The 21,081-nt window shown below is 35.4% G+C and overlaps 1 protein-coding gene across 1 annotated transcript in view; it reads left to right on the forward strand.

Annotated features, from left to right (window-relative positions):
- The window catches only part of LOC116855364 (disintegrin and metalloproteinase domain-containing protein 5-like), a 161,727-nt gene that overhangs the window by 51,719 nt on the left and 88,927 nt on the right, over positions 1-21,081 (forward strand). The window contains exons 9-12 of the mRNA XM_032838070.1: positions 4,625-4,696; positions 4,880-5,043; positions 5,812-5,893; positions 12,680-12,816. Coding sequence (XP_032693961.1) covers positions 4,625-4,696; positions 4,880-5,043; positions 5,812-5,893; positions 12,680-12,816 — 455 coding nt within the window. The remainder of the gene's footprint in view (positions 1-4,624; positions 4,697-4,879; positions 5,044-5,811; positions 5,894-12,679; positions 12,817-21,081) is intronic.

The raw sequence follows: 21,081 nt of genomic DNA on the forward strand, positions 1-21,081 counted from the left end.
CGTCTAATTTTTTTTTTTTTTGGATGGTTTCTTTTTGTTGAACTCCTCATTTTGTTAATGCTTTGTTTTTCTAATTTTATTTAATTATATGTTCTTGTGGTTCACTCAGCTTCTTTAAGGTGACTATTCTAAGTTCTCTTACAATTTATAGATCTCCATATCATTGTGGTTAGTTATTGGAGCTCTATTAGTTTCTTTTGGTGCTATCATGTTTTCCCAAATTCTTATGATCCTCAATTCTTTATGTCAACATCTGGCCATTTGAGTAAATAGTCTTTTTTTTCCAGGCATTACAGGTTTGCTTTGGCATAGATAGTCATTCACCATTTGGCTTAAATTGAGCTCTGCGTGTATCAGCTGGTAGCATTCTTGGGCAGGTAGTGTTCACTATCAGTGTCTATTTTTGGGTGAGGCTACTAACTGAGCTTTGAGGGTAGGTGCTGCTGGCTGAGAACAGTTGTATAGGAACACTGGCTTAGTTACTTGCCCAGGTGAAGCTTTAGGATAGGCTCTGCAGTTTCCTGGATTCTCTAATCAGACTTCCTAGATTTCAGGACTGGATATATTCTCAGTATTAGGCAAGGTTATGAATTAGGTTCTTGTCCTGGTGTGGCAGCAGAATGAGTCTCATGGCTTTTACAGCTCATGTTTGTGGACCCAAGTCAGGCAGCACTATGCCCTGGCCAGATTGGGCTACTTGTTTTGCTCTACAGATATGGAAGGCCAAAAGCCATGTTATGTTCTCTATTTAAGTGCTATTGTAAGCAGGGCTGTAGGATGGGTTATGTAGCATCTTGTGTGTTCTGGTAGATTCCTGGTTGGGTGGGATGAAGGCTGTATTCATCAGTGAGCTGGGATATGGATTAGTTTCCAGGTGTGGTAGTGTCCTAATACAGAACACAATTATGTTCTGCCTCTTGTTTGAGAATCAAATTAGACAGAAAAATGCACTAAATTCCCTGGCTTGATGGGCCACCATCCTAGCTATGCAGATGGGTAGGACCACAAGGTGGGCTCTCTGCTCAAGGGTTGTTCTAATTGGAATTGCAAGATGGGATACATGGATTCCTGGAGCTCCAATTATGTTTTATTCTCCGATGGGATGGAGACTGTATTCATATTTGGGGAGGGTGGTAAATTAGTTCCATGTCCAGTTTTGGCTGCAGACTCTGCAGGCTCTGTAGATGCAGAGGCACTTGCTGAGGTCTCTGTTCAAGTGTTGTTAATTGGGCCTGCAGGGTGGACTACCAAGATTTCTGGAAACTCTAGTTAGGATTTCTTTGTTAGCAGGGTTGTATGGAAGCTGTATTCAGTGATGGGTGGAACTACAGATTAGCTTCACTCTCTGGGAATATTATGTATTCAACATTAGATTTTAATATATAAATAATGTATTTGGTATTATTGAACTAATGTTTCTTGCACATGATAATGGTGTAGTGGGCAAACAGGTGAAAATCCTTATTTTTAGGAATGACATGCTGAAGTGTTTGCAACTTAATCTCAAAAAGTCCAGAAAAATGAACATTGTATGCCCAGATCTACCTCCATAGACAGATAAAGTTATGTATAAAGAAATGTGTCTAACATTAATAGTAGATTAATCTAACTGAATGATTTAGAGGTAGTCTTTTAATTTTAAGTTTTCTGTAGGTTGGGTTTTTTTCATCATAAAAAGTAAGTGGTATTTACCAAAATTAGTGACTTCTTAATGTAATCATATGTAAATTATACCTCAGTAAAGTTGATCTGAAATTTTTGGAGTATAGTAACGACAAATAGATATTTCAAAAAATCACTTACACGTATTCACTAAGTGAAAAAGAAAGAGAAAGAGAAAGACACTGCTACTCTAATCACTTGGCAGAGTGTGGTGTTGCCTCATTTTCATAGTCATAATCATCAAATTCCTAGTAAGAGTAATTAAGCATTTTAGAAAAAAAAAAAAAAAACAAAAACAGTTGAATCCTGTTAAGTCCTAGTCTGGAAATCTTTTATTTTTACCTCACAAGAAGTCTTGTGGAGGAGGGTCTTTTGGATAAAAATGGAGAAACTTGTTTTACAATATTTAAAAATATCTGAATATACAGTCTCAAATATGTAACTTTGAAATCAGTCCCCAAATATTCTCATAATAACAACAAAAAAGTCAAAAGGAAATACCATGAGGACATGAATAATAAAAAATCTATAGATCAGCTTCATTGATTACAGTAATGTGATTAGGTTATATATCTCTTTTAAAGTGCAAAGATTTTCAGAGTCTATGATATTTGTGTGAGAGCTTAAACAAAATGGCAGTGTTCAGTATAAAACTTTAAAATAAAACCATCAAAAATATGCCAGGATTGTTAAAAAGATGACCAAGATGGTATTACTAACAGATAAAGTAAAATTCAGGATACAAAGCCTAAAGTAGAAGAATGAGCTTATTTATGTAGAGAGACATAATTCATGTTGAAGATGCATTTCTAATAATGAACACTTAGTTAACAAGTGAGTTATGAAGAAACTATAAAAACAAAACCTCTGGATATGTTTAGAAGAAAGTAACAAAACCCAGAATTATAGTGGAGCACATTAAGGCATTTTTCTTAGCCTTTAACATATGGCAGAAAATGTTAACATATAAAGATCAAATTATTTATTACCCACTTTACTAACACTTATTTACCTTTGTATCTTCTGAACGGGTGCCACATATATTCAAGTATCTGAGGATGTCTATAGGCAATACATGCATGGGTAGTCATTTCCAGGTCACAAAGAAGACAACAGTAATTTTGTAAAAGTAAAAACCAATATGCCAAAACTCTATCATAATATACTAAAACAATAAGGAATAGAAAGAGATAAGGAAAAATAATAGAATAAAAAGTTTTAAATAAATACTGCCATGAATGAATTTTTCAAAGTAGAAACACAAAACTATAATTATAAGCTATTTAGAAATTAATGAATTCTATACAATAATTTAAAAACTTGAAGCATAAGTATTAATCACAGCAGGCTAGGTTGCACTATAATAAAAAATGATTTTTTTAAAAAAGTATTTATTACCTTTTTAATTTAACTTACTTAGTTAAAAATGTATATAACTTAATTTAATAATAGTTGTTTAAAAATTGGATTGAAAATTTAAAAATCAGCTGTAGTGAACCAGTACAAGCCTGCGATAGCATACTACTGGATCACTATAATGTCTCCTTTTTCTTTCCTGATTTTGGTAATTAATGTGGTCCTTTTATTTTTCTCTGCATTTTAAGAAATTATTTAAATTTTGTTAGTTAACACACAGTGCAATATTGGTTTCTAGAGCAGAATTCAGTAATTCATCATTTGCATGTAACACCTGGTGCTCATCACACTTTAATACCCATCATCCATCTAGCACATCCTCCACCACCTCGTTCCATCAATCCTCAGTTTGTTCTCTATCATTTGTTTCTTTTTTTTTTTTTTTTTTTTTTTCCTAAAAAGAGAGAACATGAGAGTCAGCACTAGTGTGGGGGAGAGGGGCTGGGCAAAGGGAGAAGGAGAAGCAGGCTGAGCAGAGAGCCTGCTGCGGGGTCAATCCCAGAACCCTGGGATCATAACCTGAGCTAAAGGCAGACATTTAACCAACTGAGCCACCAAGGCACCCCTTGTTCTCTATCATTAAGAGTCAGTTTTCAATTGTTTCCCTCTTTAATTTTTTTCTTTTCCCCCTTTCCATATGTTGATCTGTTTTCTTTCTTAAATTCCACATATGAGTAAGGTAACGTCTTTCTCTGACTGATTTAGCATAAATACACTCTAGCTCTAAAATACAGATTTGAAGGGGCACCTGCACCCCAATGTTTACAGCAGCATTATCAACAATAGCCAAACTGTGGAACAAGCCCAAATGTCCATCAACTGATAAATGGACATCTGAAAGAAGATGTGGTATATGTATACTATGGAATATTATTCAGACATCCAAAAGTAAAAAAAACAAAATCTTAATGCCTAAATACTGTTTATTTTTTATTCATGTGATGTTGGCCATGGATCTGGGTGACTCTCTAGGCAGCTGTCTTCCATGTGTTGGCTCAGCATTCCAAATGCTTAGGATTTTTGGTATTTCTATATTGATAGGTTTTCTCCCCCAAATTCTAAGCCCAGAGAAGAGCAGACCAGACAGGCATGAGTGACAGTAGAGAAACACTTCTTCTCAGAAGTGACATTTATCTCTGTCTTATTTCATTGTCCAAAGTGAATAAACTGGCCATGCCTATATTTAGAAAGAAAGGGCTCCTGAACTAGAATAGAGCTGGATATTGCTAAGTAGGGAGAATGCCTACCACAGAGGATAGTACCAAAACTAAGTTTTCATAAACAATAAGTAATGCCACAAACTGAGTGCATTAAACATTAAAATCATGTTATTAAATATTTTTATTTACTTCTTATATACATTAAGTTACAAATTGAGTTTATTAATTTTTATAAGTCATTATTTTACATCATTATTGATTTCCTAAATTTCAACTGGAATGTAGCCCTATGGCTATTTTAGAATATAGCACATTGTACATGTAAAGGGTATGTAGTATATTTTTGATGGCATCACTAGTTTCTAAAAATAATTATTCTTTTTCAGTTTGATTACATGGGCTCTGATGTAAAGGCTGTAACACGGAAGATTATTCAGATAATTGGTTTTGTTAACACCGTAAGTTTTTAAAAGGAATTTTGTTTATATATTTTGTAAAAGTATAGGTAATATGAATTGATGTGTATAGCATTTTGCTGTGCTGTTAAATTCTCATAATCAAATACTGAATTAAATATATGCATTTTTATGGACATTTAATAAAGTGTTCAAATTTATTTAAAATTTATTATTTTTTTTTAGATGTTTTCCCAGTTAAAACTGACTGTTGTAATATCTTCCATAGAAATCTGGTCAAATAAAAACAAAATTTCTACTACAGGGAATCCGAACAATATATTATCTAGATTTTTAGAATGGAAATACAAACATATCTTCCGACCTCATCAGGTTGCATACTTATTTGCGTGAGTACAGTATTGCATATTTGTGTAGCATTAAAGGAATAACACGGAATGATTTCATATGTTAGATATGAAAAATAAGCATTTAATGAATAAATACTATGTTCTATAAATTTGATAGATAGACACCACAGGATGGGAAAAACACATAAGTCAAAAGTCCTTGTCTTCAAGGAGCTAATGTTGGTCAATAGTTAAAAACTTTTGTCAACTGACATAAAATTACCTGATCTCAGTAAAACTGCATAAAAGTACTGAAAAAACTAAGGGAGATTAATTTTGAATGATATAATTTCTTTGATTTCCTTTGCTTAGAGAGTTATACTACTTGCTATCTCTACATTCTTGTCTCTCATCTGATTTTTTAATAACATGAATATATGGAATTGTTTCATGCTGTAGAATCTAATGCACAGAAAAATCTATTCATCTTTAATGAATAAGTGAATAAGGAAATCACAGAAAATTTAATTTTTAGGGCTGTAAATGGATAGGGAACCAGAATAAAAATGATAAGCATTAGTCCAATAGCCTTTTGCATAAATTATTAGACTTTATTCTTATTATACTTCCAGATGTTTATTAAATTTAAAATTTACAAAATATTGAAATACTTTTAACATTGATAGTTTGAGAAAAATGTATTTAGTTTAATTCGGAGTAGCATAAGGCTTAGGACACATTAATTGTTTAATGATGTTTGTTGCTATGAAAATGATTGTCATTAATTATATCACTCATGTAATTCTGAGGAAAATTATTATTTTTTAGCTTCAAGAAACATCCTAGTTTTTTAGGAGCCACATTTCCTGGAAAAATATGTAATAAAAATTTTGCAGTAGGAGTTGCTCTGGTATGTAATTATTTTCCAGTTCCTCATTATTTTAATGTTTCAGAATTTCCTAAATATTGTAGAGCATGAATAAATGTATTACTTATTCCACTTATCTTTTAATAGTTTTTTATATTACTAGTTTGGAGCATAAATATTAAACTGTATGCAACTGCTTTTAAAAATAGAACATTTAGGGGGCGCCTGAGTGGCTCAGTGGGTTAAAGCCTCTGCCTTCGGCTCAGGTCATGATCCCAGGGTCCTGGGATTGAGCCCCGCATCGGGCTCTCTGCTTAGCAGGGAACCTGCTTCCTCCTCTCTCTCCTGCCTGCCTCTGACTACTTGTGATCTCTGTCTATCAAATTAAAAAAAATAAATAACCAAAAAAAAAAAAAAAGAACATTTAGGGGCTCCTGGATAGCTCAGTCCATTAAGGTCTAACTCTTGATTTTGGCACAGGTAATGATCTCAGAGTTGTGAAATGGAGCCCCATGTTGGGCTCCAGGCTGTGAGGGGAGTCTGCTTGAGATTCCCCTCTCTCCATCTCCCTCTGCCCCCTCTTCCTCTCTCTCTCTAAAATAAATAAATAAATCTTAAAAAAGAAAAAAATTATAAATTGAATTGATTATGATGCCATATTTATTTTAAAAAACTTATTTGACCCACGTAAAAATTTAAGTGTTTTAAACAGTGACATGCTTGCATTCATATATATTGCATAACCAGTGTAATTTTAATGTTAATTATTAAACATATCAGCTTTTCTCCCAACATTAATAATTAGTATAAATTCATGTGCTTTTAAATTATGTAACTATTATTTTTTTCTATTTTAAGATAATTATTTTATTATTGCATTCAATACTGTATTATATGTTTGGGATGAGCAGACCATTGGAGGAAGAAACAGCCATTAAATATTCGTAATTACTATTTTCTGGCAAAACTGAGAATGAGCTTCTACTACAGAGTTATATTCCTTTTGCAACAATTTGTATAAATAGTAGGGAAAGGAACTAATTGAGGGTACTTGCAGAAAAAATGTCTGCACTTTTATTCTGAGCCAGGAATATAGTTGGTTGTGTTTTAGTAGCATGTACAATGAAGCAAATTGTTATTGACAGATTCAATATTTAAAATCAGTTCTAGTATGTGCTTGTTATGGTTCCTATAGACTACAAATTGATTGATTAGATAAATCCAAAACCAGTTCTGGGGATTATTACCATGGCTAGAGAACATCAGACATTTCATAGGGATTTGTTTTTATTATCAGTTCCTGCTTTTGGTCTTCCCTCAGCCAAAGTTTGAGGAAAGGCCATCAGAAATTGTCCAGGTCTTCATCACTGTTAATTCTTGAAACTACTGTTTCATTGTTGAGGACTAAGTTTTAGATCATGCCGTGTGTGTGTATGTGTTTGTGTATAAACAAATAAAGCAGGTTGTAAGAATTATTGAATATAAGTGGTTAGTATGTGTATTTTCCTGGTGACATCCTTAAGACTGGATCTTTATAATAGAAATTTATAATTATAAAAGATAAATATATGAGCTAAGCAAGAATACTGTAAAAATATCAGTATGAAATTAAAATACAAATGTAAAAATAAATTATTTTTGTTTATACCAGCAACAGTTTGAAGATTAGATTTCTGAAAGATAGCTACCAATCATAATATTCTAAGTGCTTTTTTTAAAGTGAAGAATTGAAAAAAATTAAAGAATTACTTCCTTGAATATGGTGGCTTTAGTAATATTAAATATCTTGAAGTCAAGATAGTTAAAGTCCTCCAACTTTGTTCTTTGTGAATATTATATTGTCTGTATATAACTTTGCATTCTCATATAGATTTTAAAATCAGATTTTCTGTTTATACGCAGACATACAAGCATATAGACACAGAGACCTACTTAAATTTTGATAGGGATGGTGTGTAATTTATGAATCAATTAGGGGAAAATTGTTATAACAACATTGGATCTTCCAGTGTCTACTAACATGATTTATCTCTCCATTTACTGATGTCTTTAAAAAGTTCTTTGTAGAGCTTTCACATCTCCTCCTAAATTTATTCATAGCTATTTTATATATCTTGATGTTATTGTGACTGCTATTGATTGTTAAAATTCATCCTCCAGTTTTTCACTGCTAGTGTATACATATGTGGTCTATTTATATATATTTTTGTATATATAACCTTGCTGAGTTTATATATGAGATCTATTATTTTTTCCAGATTTAATGAGATATAATTGACGTATAACATTGTTTAAAAGTACGGCATAATGATTGATATATGTGTTTGTTGTGAAATGTTTTCACAGTTAGGTTAGTGAACACATCCATCATCTCACACAGGTGCCGTTTGGGTGTGTGTGTGTGTGTGTATGTGATAAGAACCTTTAAGTTCTACTCTCTCAGCAGCTTTCAAATAGACAATACAATATTGTTAAGTACAGTCATTATGCTGTACATTGTATTCTCAGAAACTAGCAGATTGTACTCTTTAACCATTTTCACTCATTCCCACCCCTAGCAACCAACAATCTGTTCTCTGTTTCTTGGAGTTTGGTTGTGCTAGACTCCACATATAAGTGAGATCATATAGTACTTGTCCTTCTCTGCCAGACTAATTTGACTTAGTGTAATGCCCTCAAGATTCACCCATGTTGTCACAAATGGCAGGATTTCCTTCTTTTTTTGTGACTGAATATCACAATTCTTTATCCATTCATCTGTCAGTGGACACTTAGGTTTTTACTGTATCATATCTTGGCAATTGTGAATAGGGCTGCAGTGAACATGGGGTACAAATATAGCCTTGAGAGAGAGGTTTTATTTTTTTCCAGATATATATACCCAGAAGTGGAATTGATGATTCATATGATAGCTCTATTTTTAATTTTTTCAGGAATCTCCATAATGTTTTCCATAGTGGTGGTACCGATTTACATTCTTATCAGCAATGTACAAGGGTTCCATTTTCTCCACCAGCATGTATTATCTCTTGTCTCTTTGATAATAGTCATTCTAATAGGTGTGAGGTGATCTCTCTTGTGCAATGATTAGTGAGGTTGAGCATGTATCTCTCCATATATCTGTTGTCCATTTGGATATCCTCTTTAGAGGCATCTCTATTCAGGTCCTTTGAACATTTCTCTCTCTTTTTTTAAAGGTTTTATTTATTTGAGAGAGAGAGGGCTGGGGAGAAGCAGAGGGAGAAGGACAACCAGACTCCATGATAAGCACATCCAATATGGGGATTGATCTCACAACCCTGAGATCATGACCTGAGCTGAAATCAAGAGTTGGATGCCCAACTGACTGAGCCACCCAGGCCCTCCTTTTTGATAATTTCTTAATCAGTTGTGAGTTCCTAATATATTAAGAATTCTTAGTTGGTGTTTGGTAGTGAGTTATATGAGTTTCTAATATATTTGGGATATTAACCCCTTATCAGATCTATAGTTTAAAAATATTGTTTTCCTAATCTCTAGTTTGCCTTTTCATTTTGTTGATTGGTTCTTTTGCTGTACAAAACCTTTTTTAAAAAAAAGATTTTATTTATTTAGAGAGAGAGAGAATGAGAGAGAGCAAGTGAGCATGAGAAGGGGGAGGGCCAGAGGGAGAAGCAGACTTGCTGCTGATTAGGGAGCCCAATGCAGGACTCTATCCTGGGACTCCAGAATCATGACCTGAGCTGAAGGCAGTTGCCCAACCAGCTAAGACACCCAAGAGCCCCTGTACAAAACCTTGTATATTAATGAAGCTTTAGTTGTTTGTTGTTTTGGTGTCCTATACAAAAATCATTACCAAGACTAGTGTCAAAAGAGATTTTTTTCATTATGTTTTCTAAGATTTATGATTTTACTTCTTACATTTAAGTATTTAGTTCATTTTGAGTTCATTTTTGTTAAGTGGTACAAGATAGGACTCCAGTTTCATTATTTGCTTATTTTCAATACCATGTTAAATGAAAGTAGTAGGAATGGGACCCATGTGTTGTTTTTGATCTTAGAAGAAAAGCTCTCAGTTTTTCACCTTTGAGTATGTAAACTGTGGGTTTGTCAAATATGGCCTTTATAATATTAAGGTATGTTCCCTCTATATCCACTTTGTTGAGAGATTTTAATCATAAATGGATGTTGAATTTTGTCTATTTTCTATTCATTGTCCCTAGTTTCTTAGTTCTTTTTAAAATCTTCTCCTCTCTCTTTTTTTTTGCCTTCCGTATTTTAATTGTATTATCTCATAGTATTCCATTTCCTCTCCTTTCTTAGCATATCAATTATATTTTTAAAAAACTCCTTAAGCAGTTGTCCTAGAGTTTATAGTATACATTTACAACTAATTTAGTTGTAGTCTAGTTTGAATTAACTAGACTAATCTAACTGAATTAAAGTAGAACTAACCTAGTTTATTTTCATCAGGTATTGGAAGACATGCAGACATGGTATTGATTGTCATGCAGGAAGAAGTTTAACATATATTTCCCTAGAAACAGAAGGCATGTCTGCAGGGTCCATATGAGGGGTCATATGAGGGTTATTTAGGCAGCATAGGGAACATGGGGGAAACATGGACAAGAGCCTCTGTTATTTCTTTAGGGAGGGATTGGTAAGGCAAAGTAAGCTGTCTTAAGATTGGCTAGTTTGAATAATTTCAGCAAGCTTTCTTGCAAAGAGGCTGTACGTAGTTTTCTGGTACCTGTCTCTGATGTGATTTTGGCAAGTGGAGAGTGGCCTAGAGTATGTGAGCCTGATAAAAGGATGGTATGGCATATGGCTCTAGGTTGATTGGTTTGCATATAAAAGGCACACTTGATGGTAAGTTTTTATGATCTTAATTGGGTAACTCTGGGAGGGACAGACTAGCATTGGAAAGACCCTAGATATCAAAGCATCACAATATAGAAGATCAGAGGCATCATTAATACAATTAGCCCATTAATACAATTTGATTCATATTACCAAATTTTAGCGGTGATAAAAGAGGAGCTTTTACAGAGTAGGGCATAAGTTGTGCTAAACAACATAGAAAGCATTTTATTATGAGAGTAAAAGAAAGAAACTTAGAAGTATAAGGTATCCGTATAGGGCAGTACATAACTAAATTAAAGTACCTCATATATAGTGACTCTTTATATACAAGAAGCCAAGACATATCATGGATCATGGATGCCTTCTCTGAACTGTTTACTTTCCACCTGCTTACAGTGCTGAGCCTGGGTCATCAGGAATCTATCACTTTTTTAAAGACTTATTTTTTAAGAACAGTTTTAGGTTCACCACAAAACTGAAGGGAAGGTAAACAGATTACCCATATACTACCTGCCCCCACACATGAACAGCCTCCCCCATTATCCACATCCTTCACCAGAAGGATATATGTTTTACTAAGGATGAACCTACATTGACCCATCAAGATCACTCAAAATCCATAGTTTACCTTAGGGTTCAGTCTTGGTGTTATACATGAGTTTAGGCAAAAGATGATAGGTATCAATCATCATGGTATTATTTTATGAAATATTTTCACTGCCCTAAAAATCCTCTGTGTTCTGCCTATCAATTTCTCCCCTCCCTGCCTGCAACCATGGATATTTTTATGTCTTCACAAATTTGTTTTTTCTGGAATCTCTTGTATTTAGAATCATACAGTATGTAGCCTTGCCCTTTTCACTTAGTAATATGTTCTCAAGCTTTCTCCATTTCTTTTCATGACTTGATAGCTCATTTTTTTGTGTGCTGAATAATATTCCATTGTCTGAAATGTGCCACAGTTTATTTATCTGTTTACCTACTGAAGGATATCCTGGTTTCTTGCAAGTTTTGGGAATTAGGAATGAAGCTTCTATAAACATCTTTGTGTAGAAATTGGAAATGATCCAAAGGAAAACAGTAATACCTACTGAAAGTTATTAATTTTCTACTGCTATGTAACCAATTATACCAAAACTTAGCAGATGAAAACAACTCAGTTCTATGGGTAGGGAATCTAAGTGAGTGAAGTTAAGGTGTCAAGTAAGGCTATAGTTATCTCAGACTTCAATATGGAGAGAATTTGCTTTCAGACTTAGTCATTTGGCTGTGACAGACCTCCTAAAATCTGTTTCCAAACTTGTGCCCATGTGTCTCTCTACAGGCCTACTTCATGCTGTCATAGCTGGTTTCACCTAGAGAGCTTGAGTGAGACATAGAGTCCAAGAAGTCAGTCTTTCATTTTTTCTTTTAGTTTTTTTCTTCTACTACATCCCACAGGAAATTGAGAAGTCAGTCTTTTTATAATCCATTTTAGAAATGATGGCCATCTGTTTTGCTACATGTAGTTAATTAGAAGCAAGTCAATAAGTTCATCCTGTACAGAACGGAATAGGAATACCAAGAACATGAATGCCAGGAGGCAGATTCCTTGTGACCCATGCTAGAAGCTGCCTACTACAAAGAGAATATAAAATTGACTATTAAAACAGAAGGTTTAAGTCATTTTGTTTAAAATAACTCAAAGAAGCAATATAGTATGGTGTTTGAGACTATTAGATTAGTTAAAGTAGCTGGTATTGTCACTAAGTATTAGTATTTTGAAATTAAACTATTGTGTTCACTCATCCTTGTTTAATAATTCTATGATCCACATGCATGTACATAAGCTTCTTGGATGCCTTGATTTTAAAAAATGAGTTTTATGTACTAATTTTTTATTATAATATTATTTAGCATAGAATACACTAATTTTTTATTATAGTAAATTTATTATAGTATAGTTTGGGCTTCCTAGCTAACTCTTTTCTTCTTCCTTATATTTAGTATCCAGAGGGTTTATCCTTGGAGTCATACACTACCAGCATCGTGCAGTTGCTTGGCTTTAATCTGGGATTGAGTTACGATGATCCTGACACTTGCTATTGTTCAGGAGATGTTTGCACAATGTCACCTAAAGCAGTGTAAGATAATTTTCTTTGTTGTACCTATTCCTTTATTCTTTATTGTATCTATTCCTTTAAAAAGGTTTTTGTTTTGTTTTTGTTTTTGTTTTTTGGTTATGAGCTTTTATACTTCTATTAACTGAACTGAAGTAATTAAGCAATTACAGAACTCTATACCCAACAACTACAGAATACATTCTTTTCAAGTAAAATGGAATATGTGCCAAGATAGGTCCAACACTCTCCCGGTCCTCTCCACTGCTGGTGAAATTCTCTTCCCTCTTCCTGCATTCTGTAGTCTCGCTTCTATCTTTCTTCCCTGGCCAGATTAAAAGCAACCTGAAGGGGAAAAGCCGTATGAATTGTGTAATTTCAGTGACTTTGCATAAAGCTAAATGTTTTGATATTTGCATTTAAAACTGGCCTTGTACAATATAAGGATGGACAGTATAATTCATATTAATAATTAAATTTTTATTCAGAAAGACATTAAATTGTAAATAATTCCATGACCCATTGAGAGAGAGGCTGCTGAAGAAAGGCAAAAACTTTTTATTTTAGTGCCATAGTAATATATTTTACCCACTTTATAAATAGGGGGCCTATGTTTCCATTTTGCTTGGGTTCCCACAGATTATGTCACCAGTCCTGGTTATCCACACCAAGATTTGGTGGGCTCAGTATGTTCAATTTGAATAATTTTAATTGGTATGTAGTGTAGCCTTATATTGGTTTTACTCTGCATTTCCCTCTAAACTAATGATATTGAATGGTGTTGAACATATTTTCATGCTTAATAGCTTTGTATATCTTCTTTGAAGAACATCCTATTCAAAAATTTCCATTTTAAAAAATGAAAATAGAGAGTTTCACACTTTCACTGTGTTGTAAGAATTGTTTATATTTTCTGGCTATGAGTTCTTTACCAGATACATGATTTTCAAATATTTCTTCCTTATAGTGCCTTTTTTGAGAAAAAGTTTTAATTTTGATGAAGTATAGTTTATCAATTTTTTATGCATCATGGCTTAATAGCTCTTATATTCAGTTTTATGATACACTGTGAATTAATTTTTGTATATATATTTAAGTTCATTTTTATTTTTGCTATGTGGATTTCCAGTTATCCCTTGCAATTTTTTTTTATATAATTTTATTTTTTTATAAACATATATATATATATTTTTTTCCCCCAGGGGTACAGGTCTGTGAATCTCCACGTTTACAAACTTCACAGCACTCACCATAGCACATACCCTACCCAATGTCCATAACCGCCCCCACCAACCCCCCTCTGCCCAGCAACCCTCAGTTTGTTTTGTGAGATTAAGAGTCACTTATGGTTTGTCTCCCTCCCAATCCCAACTTGTTTCATTTACTCTTCTCCTACCACATTAACCCCCCATGTTGCATCTCCTCTCCCTCATATCAGGGAGATCATATGATAGTTGTCTTTCTCTGATTGACTTATTTTGCTAAGCATGATACCCTCTAGTTCCATCCACGTTGTCGCAAATGGCAAGATTTCATTTCTTTTGATGGCTGCATAGTATTCCATTGTATATATATACCACATCTTCTTTATCCATTCGTCTGTTGATGGACATCTAGGTTCTTTCCATAGTTTGGCTATTGTAGACATTGCTGCTATAAACATTCGGGTGCACGTGCCCCTTCGGATCACTACGTTTGTATCTTTAGGGTAAATACCCAGCAGTGCAATTGCTGGGTCATAGGGTAGTTCTATTTTCAACATTTTGAGGAACCTCCATGCTGTTTTCCAGAGTGGTTGCACCAGCTTGCATTCCCACCAACAGTGTAGGAGGGTTCCCCTTTCTCCGCATCCTCGCCAACATCTGTCATTTCCGGACTTGTTAATTTTAGCCATTCTGACTGGTGTGAGGTGGTATCTCATTATGGTTTTGATTTGTATTTCCCTGATGCCGAGTGATATGGAGCACTTTTTCATGTGTCTGTTGGCCATCTGGATGTCTTCTTTGCAGAAATGTCTGTTCATGTCTTCTGCCCATTTCTTGATTGGATTATTTGTTCTTTGGGTGTTGAGTTTGCTAAGTTCTTTATAGATTTTGGACACTAGCCCTTTATCTGATATGTCGTTTGCAAATATCTTCTCCCATTCTGTCAGTTGTCTTTTGGTTTTGTGAACTGGTTCCTTTGCTGTGCAAAAGCTTTTGATCTTGATAAAATCCCAATAGTTCATTTTTGCCCTTGCTTCCCTTGCCTTTGGCGATGTACCTAGGAAGATGTTGCTGCGGCTGAGGTCAAAGAGGTTGCTGCCTGTGTTCTCCTCAAGGATGTTGATGGATTCCTTTCTCACATTGAGGTCCTTCATCCATTTTGAGTCTATTTTCGTGTGTGGTGTAAGGAAATGATCCAATTTCATTTTTCTGCATGTGGCTGTCCAATTTTCCCAACACCATTTATTGAAGAGGCTGTCTTTTTTCCATTGGACATTCTTTCCTGCTTTGTCGAAGATTAGTTGACCATAGAGTTGAGGGTCTATTTCTGGGCTCTCTATTCTGTTCCATTGATCTATGTGTCTGTTTTTGTGCCAGTACCATGCTGTCTTGATGATGACAGCTTTGTAATAGAGTTTGAAGTCCGGAATTGTGATGCCACCAACTCTGGCTTTCTTTTTCAATATTCCTTTGGCTATTAGCAGTCTTTTCTGGTTCCATATAAATTTTAGGATTATTTGTTCCATTCCTTTGAAAAAAATGGATGGTACTTTGATAGGAATTGCATTAAATGTGTAGGTTGCTTTAGGTAGCATAGACATTTTCACAATATTTATTCTTCCAATCCAGGAGCATGGAACATTTTTCCATTTCTTTGTGTCTTCCTCAATTTCTTTCATGAGTACTTTATAGTTTTCTGTGTATAGATTCTTAGTCTCTTTGGTTAGGTTTATTCCTAGGTATCTTTTAGTTTTGGGTGCAATTGTAAATGGGATGGACTCCTTAATTTCTCTTTCTTCTGTCTTGTTGGTGTAGAGAAATGCAACTGATTTCTGTGCATTGATTTTATATCCTGACACATTACTGAATTCCTGTACAAGTTCTAGCAGTTTTGGAGTGGAGTCTTTTGGGTTTTCCACATATAGTATCATATCATCTGCGAAGAGTGATAGTTTGACTTCTTCTTTGCCGATTTGGATGCCTTTAATTTCTTTTTGTTGTCTGATTGCTGAGGCTAGGACTTCTAGTACTATGTTGAATAGCAGTGGTGATAACGGACATCCCTGCCGTGTTCCTGACCTTAGCGGAAAAGCTTTCAGTTTTTCTCCATTGAGAATGATATTTGCGATGGGTTTTTCATAGATGGCTTTGATAATATTGAGGTATGTGCCCTCTATCCCTACACTTTGAAGAGTTTTGATCAGGAAGGGATGCTGTACTTTGTCAAATGCTTTTTCAGCATCTATGGAGAGTATCATATGGTTCTTGTTCTTTCTTTTATTAATGTGTTGTATCACATTGATTGATTTGCGGATGTTGGACCAACCTTGCAGCCCTGGAATAAATCCCACTTGGTCGTGGTGAATAATCCTTTTAATGTACTGTTGAATCCTATTGGCTAGTATTTTGGTGAGAATTTTTGCATCTGTGTTCATCAAGGATATTGGTCTGTAGTTCTCTTTTTTGATGGGATCCTTGTCTGGTTTGGGGATCAAGGTGATTCTGGCCTCATAAAATGAGTTTGGAAGTTTTCCTTCCATTTCTATTTTTTGGAACAGTCTCAGGAGAATAGGAATTAGTTCTTCTTTAAATGTTTGGTAGAATTCCCCCGGGAAGCCATCTGGCCCTGGGCTTTTGTTTGTTTGGAGATTTTTGATGACTGTTTCAATCTCCTTACTGGTTATGGGTCTGTTCAGGCTTTCTATTTCTTCCTGGTTCAGTTGTGGTAGTTTATATGTCTCTAGGAATGCATCCATTTCTTCCAGATTGTCAAATTTGTTGGCATAAAGTTGCTCATAATATGTTCTTATAATTGTCTGTATTTCTTTGGTGTTAGTTGTGATCTCTCCTCTTTCATTCATGATTTTATTGATTTGGGTCCTTTCTCTTTTCTTTTTGATAAGTCTGGCCAGGGGCTTATCAATCTTATTAATTCTTTCAAAGAACCAGCTCCTAGTTTCGTTGATTTGTTCTATTGTTTTTTTGGTTTCTATTTCATTGATTTCTGCTCTGATCTTTATGATTTCTCTTCTCCTGCTGGGTTTAGGGTTTCTTTCTTGTTCTTTCTCCAGCTCCTTTAGGTGTAGGGTTAGGTTGTGTACCTGAGACCTTTCTTGTTTCTTGAGAAAGGCTTGTAACGCTATATATTTTCCTCTCAGGACTGCCTTTGTTGTGTCCCACAGATTTTGAACTGTTGTATTTTCATCATCATTTGTTTCCATGACTTTTTTCAATTCTTCTTTAATTTCCTGGTTGACCCATTCATTCTTTAGAAGGATGCTGTTTAGTCTCCATATATTTGGGTTCTTTCCAAATTTCCTCTTGCGATTGAGTTCTAGCTTCAGAGCATTGTGGTCTGAAAATATGCAGGGAATGATCCCAATTTTTTGATAACAGTTAAGACCTGATTTAGAACCAAGGATGTGATCTATTCTGGAGAATGTTCCATGTGCACTAGAGAAGAATGTGTATTCTGTTGCTTTGGGATGAAATGTTCTGAATATATCTGTGATGTCCATCTGGTCCAGTGTGTCATTGAAGGCCTTTATTTCCTTGTTGATCTTTTGCTTGGATGATCTGTCCATTTCAGTGAGGGGAGTGTTAAAGTCCCCTACTATTATTGTATGATGTCGATGTGTTTCTTTGATTTTGTTATTAATTGGTTTATATAGTTGGCTGCTCCCACGTTAGGGGCATAGATATTTACAATTGTTAGATCTTCTTGTTGGACAGATCCTTTGAGTAGGATATAGTGTCCATCTTCATCTCTTATTATAGTCTTTGGTTTAAAATCTAAGTGATCTAATATAAGGATTGCCACTCCTGCTTTCTTCTGATGTCCATTAGCATGGTAAATTCTTTTCCACCCCCTCACTTTAAATCTGAAAGTGTCTTCGGGTTTAAAATGAGTTTCTTGTAGGCAACATATAGATGGGTTTTGTTTTTTTATCCATTCTGATACCCTGTGTCTTTTGATTGGGGCATTTAGCCCATTAACATTCAGGGTAACTATTGAGAGATATGAATTTAGTGCCATTGTATTGCCTGTAAGGTGACTGCTATTGTATATTGTTTCTGTTCCTTTCTGATCTACTACTTTTAGGTTCTCTCTTTGCTTAGAGGACCCCTTTCAATATTTCCTGTAGAGCTGGCTTGGTGTTTGCAAATTCTTTCAGTTTTTGTTTGTCCTGGAAGCTTTTAATCTCTCCTTCTATTTTCAATGATAGCCTAGCTGGATATAGTATTCTTGGCTGCATTTTTTTCTCGTTTAGTACTCTGAATATTTCATGCCAGCTCTTTCTGGCCTGCCAGGTCTCTGTGGATAAGTCTGCTGCCAATCTAATATTTTTACCATTGTATGTTACAGACTTCTTCTCCCGGGCTGCTTTCAGGATTTTCTCTTTGTCACTAAGACTTGTAAATTTGACTATTAGGTGACGGGGTGTGGACCTATTCTTATTGATTTTGAGTGGGGTTCTCTGAACCTCCTGGATTTTGATGCTTGTTCCCTTTGCCATATTGGGGAAATTCTCTCCAATAATTCTCTCCAATATACCTTCTGCTCCCCTCTCTCTTTCTTCTTCTTCTGGAATCCCAATTATTCTAATGTTGTTTCATCTTATGGTGTCACTTATCTCTCGAATTCTGCCCTCGTGGTCCAGTAGTTGTTTGTCCCTCTTTTGTTCAGCTTCCTTATTCTCTGTCATTTGGTCTTCTATATCGCTAATTCTTTCTTCTGCCTCATTTATCCTAGCAGTGAGAGCCTCCATTTTTGATTGCACCTCATTAATAGCTTTTTTTATTTCAACTTGATTAGATTTTCGTTCTTTTATTTCTCCAGAAAGGGCTTTTATATCTCCAGACAGGGTTTCTCTAATATCTTCCATGCCTTTTTCGAGCCCGGCTAGAACCTTGAGAATCGTCATTCTGAACTCTAAATCTGACATATTACCAATGTCTGTATTGATTAGGTCCTTAGCCTTTGGTACTGCCTCTTGTTCTTTTTTTTGTGGTGAATTTTTCCGCCTTGTCATTTTGTCCAGATAAGAGTATATGAAGGAGTAAGTAAAATACTAAAAGGGTGGCAACAACCCCAGGAAAATATGCTTTAGCCAAATCAGAAGAGATCCCAAATCGTGAGGGGTTGGGGGGGAAGGGGATAAAAAGAGGTTCAGAAAGAAAAAAAAAAAAAAAGAAAGAAAAAAGAAAAAAGAAACAAAAAAAGAAAACCAATAATGAAAAATATATATATAGGAGAAAATATATATATATATTAGATAAACTAGTTAAAAAACGTTAAAAAAGAAAAGGGTAAAAGTTTAAAAAAATTTAGCAGAAGAAGAGAAAAAAATTGAAAAAAAAAATTAAATTAACTGCAAGGCTAAAGAATCATGGGGAGAAAGCCATGAGTTCCGTGCTTTGCTTTCTCCTCCTCTGGAATTCCGCTGCTCTCCTTGGTATTGAAACTGCACTCCTCGTAAGTGAACTTGGTCCTGGCTGGGTTTCTTGTTGATCTTCTGGGGGAGGGGCCTGTTGTAGTGATTCTCAAGTGTCTTTGCCCCAGGAGGAGTTGCACCGCCCTTACCAGGGGGCGGGCTGAGTAATCCGCTCGGGTTTGCTTTCGGGAGCTTTTGTTCCCTGAGCGCTTTCCATAGAGTCTGGAGGACGGGAATGAAGATGGCGGCCTCCCAGTCTCCGGCCCGGAGGAGCCGAGAGCTCGGGGTCCCACTCCTCAGTGCGCCCTCAGGGAACAGCGTCCAATTACTCCCGTCTGCCTGGCCTCCAGCCGCGCTCCGAGCTCACCGAGCCTGCGACCGGTTCAAGGTAAGCCCGAGCTGTGAGCTCACTCCTCGGCTCCGTCTCTGTAGCCGGCTTCCCCGTTCTAATACCTGCAAGCTCTGCGACACTCAGACACCCCGATCCTTCTGTGACCCTGCGGGACCTGAGGCCACACTGGCCCCGAGTGGGCTTCACCCCAGTTAAGCCTCTGGAGCGATGTCCCTCAGCAAAACAGACTTTTAAAAGTCCTGATTTTGTGCTCAGTTGCTCCGCCGCTTGCCGGGAGCTGGCCCCTCCCCCCGGGGTCTATCTTCCCGTCCCTTTGGATTCACTTCTCCGCCAGTCCTACCTTTCAGAAAGTGGTTGATTATCTGTTTCTAGAATTGCTGTTCTTCTTCTCTTCGATCTCCCGTTGGATTTGTAGGTGTTTGCAATCTTCAGATAAGCTATCTAGCTGATCTCCCGCAACCTGAAGTAGTCTCAGCTGCTACTTCTCCGCCATCTTGACTCCTCCCCTTCCCTTGCAATTTTTTGAAAAGAGCATTCTTTCCCCCACTTAATTGTCTTGGCAAATTTGTAAAAATCAATTGACCATAAATGTATGGATTTTTTATTGTAATTGCTATTTTATATCATTAATCTGTATGTCTACCCTTATGGGAAAGCATACAGTTTTTATTACAGTAGCTTTATACTGCATTTTGAAATGAAGTGCTGTTAAGTCCTCACATTTTTCATTTGTCCAATAATTGTTTTGGTTATTCTAGGTCTTTTGCATTTTCATATGCATTTTATTATTGGCTTTCTAATTTTTATGAAAGTTCCTGCTAAGATTTTTCTAAGTATTCCATTGTTTAATTGCATAGGTCAATAATGGGAGAATAGCCATCTAAACAATGTCAAGTATTTTGATCCTTGAATATGATATATTCTTCTATCTATATCTATCTATCTATATATGTATATATATAGATAATTAAAGAAGATATATATATATATCTGTATATCTTCTTTAATTTTTCTCAGCAGTGTATTTTTTTACAGGTTACATTTCTTGTTTTGTTAAATATATCCTTAAATTTTTTTTTTTTTTACTATTATGAATAGCATTGTCTTCTTAATTTAATTTTCAGATTTTTCATTGCTAGCTTATTTTCTGTATTGCCAATCAGTGGAAGTCTTTTCTGGTAGGCAAGTTACATTACTGTGTTCCTCTGTCAGTATTAGTCTGGCCCAATACCTAATCAATTCTGGGGTTACCTCTGAGAAGAATGTGAGGTGAAGCCAGAACAGTATAGGTTAACTT

The sequence above is a fragment of the Lontra canadensis genome, unplaced genomic scaffold (assembly GCF_010015895.1).
Source record: "Lontra canadensis isolate GAN:19392208 unplaced genomic scaffold, GSC_riverotter_1.0 scaffold101, whole genome shotgun sequence".
NCBI classification, from domain to species: domain Eukaryota; kingdom Metazoa; phylum Chordata; class Mammalia; order Carnivora; family Mustelidae; genus Lontra; species Lontra canadensis.